The sequence below is a fragment of the Priapulus caudatus genome, unplaced genomic scaffold, assembly GCF_000485595.1.
Source record: "Priapulus caudatus unplaced genomic scaffold, Priapulus_caudatus-5.0.1 Scaffold472, whole genome shotgun sequence".
NCBI classification, from domain to species: Eukaryota; Metazoa; Priapulida; class Priapulimorpha; order Priapulimorphida; family Priapulidae; genus Priapulus; species Priapulus caudatus.
This window is the reverse complement of record NW_014577533.1, coordinates 1-4,924: the sequence shown is the minus strand read 5'-3', so window position 1 is coordinate 4,924 and position 4,924 is coordinate 1. Positions and strand designations below refer to the sequence as shown.

General features: G+C 46.4%; 1 protein-coding gene across 1 annotated transcript; it reads right to left on the bottom strand.

Annotated features, from left to right (window-relative positions):
• Nucleotides 1-1,487: 1,487 nt before the first annotated feature.
• LOC106810777 (small integral membrane protein 12-like) lies at nucleotides 1,488-2,832 on the bottom strand. Its single transcript, XM_014814226.1, has one exon. The coding sequence runs from the start codon at nucleotides 2,717-2,719 to the stop codon at nucleotides 2,447-2,449; it is 273 nt and encodes a 90-aa protein (XP_014669712.1). The 5' UTR covers nucleotides 2,720-2,832; the 3' UTR covers nucleotides 1,488-2,446.
• Nucleotides 2,833-4,924: the final 2,092 nt, after the last annotated feature.

Sequence of the window (4,924 nt, the reverse complement as noted above, 5' to 3'; positions counted from 1 at the left end):
GCCAGGAGCTTGGCTTCCTCCTCTCTCTCTCGCTCTTCGCTCTCTCTCTCGCTCTCTCTCTCTCTCTCTGCTCTCTCTCTCTCGCTCTCTCTCTCTCTCTCTCTCTCTCTCTCTCTCTCTCTTCTCTCTCTCTCTCTGTCTCTTCGCTCTCTCTTCCTCTCGTCTCTCTTCTCTCTCGTTCCCTCTTCCATTGCTTTCTTTTTTTGTTCTCTGCTACTCTCTCTTTCTCTCCTGGTCCTTCTCTCCTCTGTCTCCTTCTCCTTCCATTCTTTTCTCTCGCTCTCTCTCTCCTCCTTCTCTCTCTTCTCTGTTCGTTTCTTCTGTCTCTTTCCTCTTCTCTCTTCTTCTCTTCTTCTCTCTCTCTCTCTCTTCTCCTTCTGTCGTCTCTCTCTTTTCTCTCTCGTCTCTCTCCCGTCTCTCTCTCTCTCTCTCTTCTTTCTCTCTCTCTCTCTCTTCTCTCGGCTCTCGTCTCATCTCTCTTTCTTCTTCTTCTTCTTCTTCTCTCTTTCTTCTCCCCCCCTGTTTTCCTACCTTCAACCGCCCCCCCTCTCTCTCTCCTTCTTCTCTCTTTCTCCTTCCTCTCTCGTCTCTCTCTCTCTCTTCTCTCTCTCTCTCTCTCTCTCTCTTTCGTCTCTTCTTCTTCTTCTTCTTCTTCTCTCTTCTCTCCCTCTCTCTCCTCTCTCTTCTCTCTCGCTCGCTCTCTCTCTCTTTCTTCTCTCTTCTTCTTCCCTCTCTCCTCTCCTTCTCTCTCTCTCTCTTCTCTCTTCTCCATCTTCTCTCTCTCGCTCTCTCTCTCTGTCTCCCTCTGTCTCTCTCTGTCTCTCTCTTTCTTTTCGCTCCTCTCTCTCTCCCTCTTCTTAACACTCCTTCCATCTCTCCTATCTCTTCCTCTCTCTCTCTCTTCTTCTCTCTTCTCTCTCTCTCTTCACTCTCTCTCTGAGTCTCTCTCGTTCTCTCGCATCTCTCTCTCTCTCTCTCTCTCTCTCTCTCTCTCTCTTCGCGGCGTCACGCCGGGGTAATGCGAGCAGCGTCGCGGGGAGAAGTTTAATTTGCGCTTGAGCCGTAACGCGAAGCCGTGACGCGCTGGAGTGGATCGCACACGGGCCGCTACTCGTGCCGACTTGCCCGCTGGGTTAATTAGAGCAATCGCAAGTGCCGCGAAGCGGCGCCAATATGTGCGCAGCGCTATATGACGAACGTATGTCGCAAGTGGCCGCAACCTAATATGAATTGAGTGGCTACTGATTGCGCTCGCCTGCGCATTACGCTGTTAGTACACCACGCTGCCGATTTCACTCGCTTATTGGCACACAATCACATACACCGCCACTCAACTAGGGTTTGATACCAAACCTATTGCACTGTCGTGCCGGTATTGGTAACAAATCAGTGGCACCACAGTGCACGTACCGACTGCCCATCAGTCTACTGCGTCACACCAGGCAGGTACTAGCGGTAACAAATTCATGGCATGACAACACAGGTAATGACTGTTATCCAATTTATTGCGTCAACCACGCAGATATTATTAATAGCATCAATCACATCTACTGATCACGAAATAATCATTTCAATACAAGTATCTGAGGGACCTCAATAGTATATGGGCTGCCTCAGTAGTATCTGGGTTGCCTCAGTAGTATCTGGGTTGCCTCAGTAGTATCTGGGTTGCATCAGTAGTATTTGGGTTGCATCAATAGTATCTGGGTTGCCTCAGTAGTATCTGTGTTGCCTCATTAGTATGTGGGATGCCTCAGTGTAATGTAGCTTTGTGGTGGTTCGGTGTTAGTGTCAGCCTTATGAGTGAGCAAACTGTGGAGTTTAATGAATTTTCCATAGAGATTCAGCTCAGACAACCTAAGCCAGGCTTGAACCAATCCAAAAGTGGAGCAACGACGCTAACCACGTTATATCTGTATAGATAAGGAGACAGTGTGGAGAAAGTATTATGCGGTATTAAATCATACCCTCTGAATACCCACTGCCATGGGTAACGGAGTCACATGCTGTCACCTATTCTTTACACCACTTCACAGGTACTGTTACACCCTTTTCTACAATATCACACAGACGCTAAGAAGAATCGTAAACAAGCCCTTACAAATACATAGGAAATATCATTAGGCGTATTTAGTTATTCATGACAAATGATAGAAATTTATTAAGTCATCTTCCTCTCTTGAGCTATTTGTGGAGCACTTTTTAATTTACACAGGGAACACTGTCGTGTTATTCGAAATGATATGTCCTTCTAAAGGACAATCAATCTGTGCTATTGACTAAAACATCAACCACACTGGAGAAGGTAGTGATAATACTTCGACCGTTCACCATTACTCTATTATAACTACGAAGCCGTATCACACGTTCGTACAAACGTCCGGGTCCGGTCGGACATCACCGCACTCATCAAAGCGCGTCGTCACACCGAGCGTCCGCCAGTACGTCACAACGTCGGGTCGTTCTTCCGGAAGACCGTCCTCGGGATCTCTCGCTTCTCCTTCAGGCTGTTTATGTGCGTCGGGTCGTTGCTCGTCAGTTCGTCCAACAGCCGATCCTCACGCTGCTCCTGGATGCTATCGCGGTAAGGCGTCGACAGGTCTCCCTTCCTCACCCACGACTCCACGTTGTAGCCGACGATGCCGATCACCGCGGCGACCGGCGCGACGATGTATGGTGCGTACGCGCGAAGACTGTTCCATAGGATGAACCACACCATGCTTGCGCGCGGTTAAGTCAACGTGCGCGGTTTGCCGCTTTCCTGTCTTTCTTCTTCACACCTTCTTTTTCTCCTCCGCTGTTTCTTCTGCGGCATTCAGCAGCGCCTCCTGTCTACGAAAGAAATGGAATACGATGACGGCACTACAAGTTGGTTAGTTGATCACTTTCATTCGATTACGTAACACTTAGAAAAACGCCCTCTGCTCCTACTGAATCGACCTCCAGTTTAATCACTCTGAGTGCATCAATACCTCAATTGAGTCACGACAAAACATCGACAAGAAATCTGGGTGCTTTTAAAGGTTTTACTTAATATGGTTAGAGAAACGTTGGAGAGCGACAGCAAGGAATACATGTGAATACTTCTTTGTATACACGCAAAGAAATTAGCGCATATGACAGCCACACTTCCAGTGTTGTTGTTAGAATCACTGCATGAACAAATAGTTGTTTCACTTGTTTTAGGTTACTCTGAAAGTAACAAAATATTCATTTGCGACACCATAGAATGAACACGGAGTTAGATGGACTACTAATCGCAGTAGGTCAATAGTAGGAATATCAGCAGCAGCATAAATAGTAACAGCAGCAATAGCAACAGCAGCAGCAGTAGCGCTGAGAGGGTCTATGTCCCCCAGGGTACTGCCGGAACGTACACCGGGTACGGTCCGGTATACCGGAACGTACCCTGGTAGTCTGGTACTAAATACTACTATCTAATATGCCAGACCGTACCTCGCCTACTCCATTAACGAGTCTAGGGAGTCGCCTACGCCTACTTCCTACCCTAACACTAACACTAACCCTAACCATATCAGCTAGATAGTTACCAGGTTACGTTCCGGTATACCGGACCGTACCCAAGGTACGTCCCGGCAGTACCCTGAAGGACATAGACCCTATGAGCAGCAGTAGCAGTAGCAATACCAGCAAAAGCAGCAGCAGTAGGAGTAGCAATTGCCACCGTACATTATGAGAAGTCTCACTAGTTCAGTGCATGGTTATAGTCAGTGGTTAACATGGATATCTTCAATATTAAAGGTTGTGAGCTAAACCCCCTAAAATAGGCAATAAATTTTCTAATGACATAGAAAACTGCGAACTGTGAATCTCTCATTGCTTGTAGCAATATTGACAGCTCCACCCAAGTGAGATAACCACACCCTAGACTTTAATTTTTTTTTTTACTATACCAGTTAAATATTGGTCATTGAATTAGTAAATAAACAAGAGAACAAGTAGACGCATAAAAATTCTCAAAATGTGACTCTAGCCTAAGCGAAAGAGTAATACTAATACGTAATAGTATTACTATTAGTAGGACAGATGGGGTCGTTGTCATATCAGGTACTACATATATGTATCCGAGGTAGTTTTAGGTTGTTTAGTATTATGTTGATATTTTTATATAGTTATGTTTAGGGTTAGGTTAGGCGTTAGGGTTTTAGGGCATAGCCACAAGGTCCCATCTCGCTTTAAAATCTACGTGCGAGGGTACTGGTTTAGGGTTAGGTACACTTCTGTTTAGACAAGTTCTGGTACACTTTGTGGTAATACATGATATGCTACCTCCGACATATCTTTAGCCTACCTGACACTGACAAACGACCCCTTCAGGCATTTAAAGTAGATCTAATTTTACAGCCTGAACACAGTGCACCACTAAGGCGCTGAGAGGGTCTAGATTGGTCCCCCGTGGTACTTGCCGGAAGCGTACGCCTGGGTTACTCGGTCTGGTATACCGTAACGTACCCTGGTAGCTATATCTATATGTGCCGGACCGGGTACCTCGCCTTACCCACTAACGACGTCTAGGGTAGTCACCTACGCCTACTCCCTAACCCTAGATCCTCAACCAACCATATCAAATAGTGCACCAGGGTACGTTCCGGGCTTATTACCGGACCATACCAGGTACGTTCCGGCAGTACTCTGACTCCCGTATGTTCCCCAGAGTGCTGTCATTCTGGGGACATAGACCGCTTATGAGCACCACTAAGGCTCCCTAAGAGTCAGACTACTGTCTGACTAAGAGCAATGATCAAAGCCATGGGTCATCGATCCAAGAAGGCTGACCTATACTTCTAGTCGTAACCTAGAAATGTAATACTATATAGTATAGGTTGCGTATCCCTTAGTATTATAACTCTAATTGTCAGACGAAGGATACCAAGAAAGGATTCAAGAAGCAGTTTCACCACGT

Coding starts and splice junctions, on each gene's coding strand:
- LOC106810777 (XM_014814226.1), bottom strand. CDS start 2,719: ATGGTGTGGTTCATCCTATGGAACAGTCTTCGCGCGTACGCACCATAC.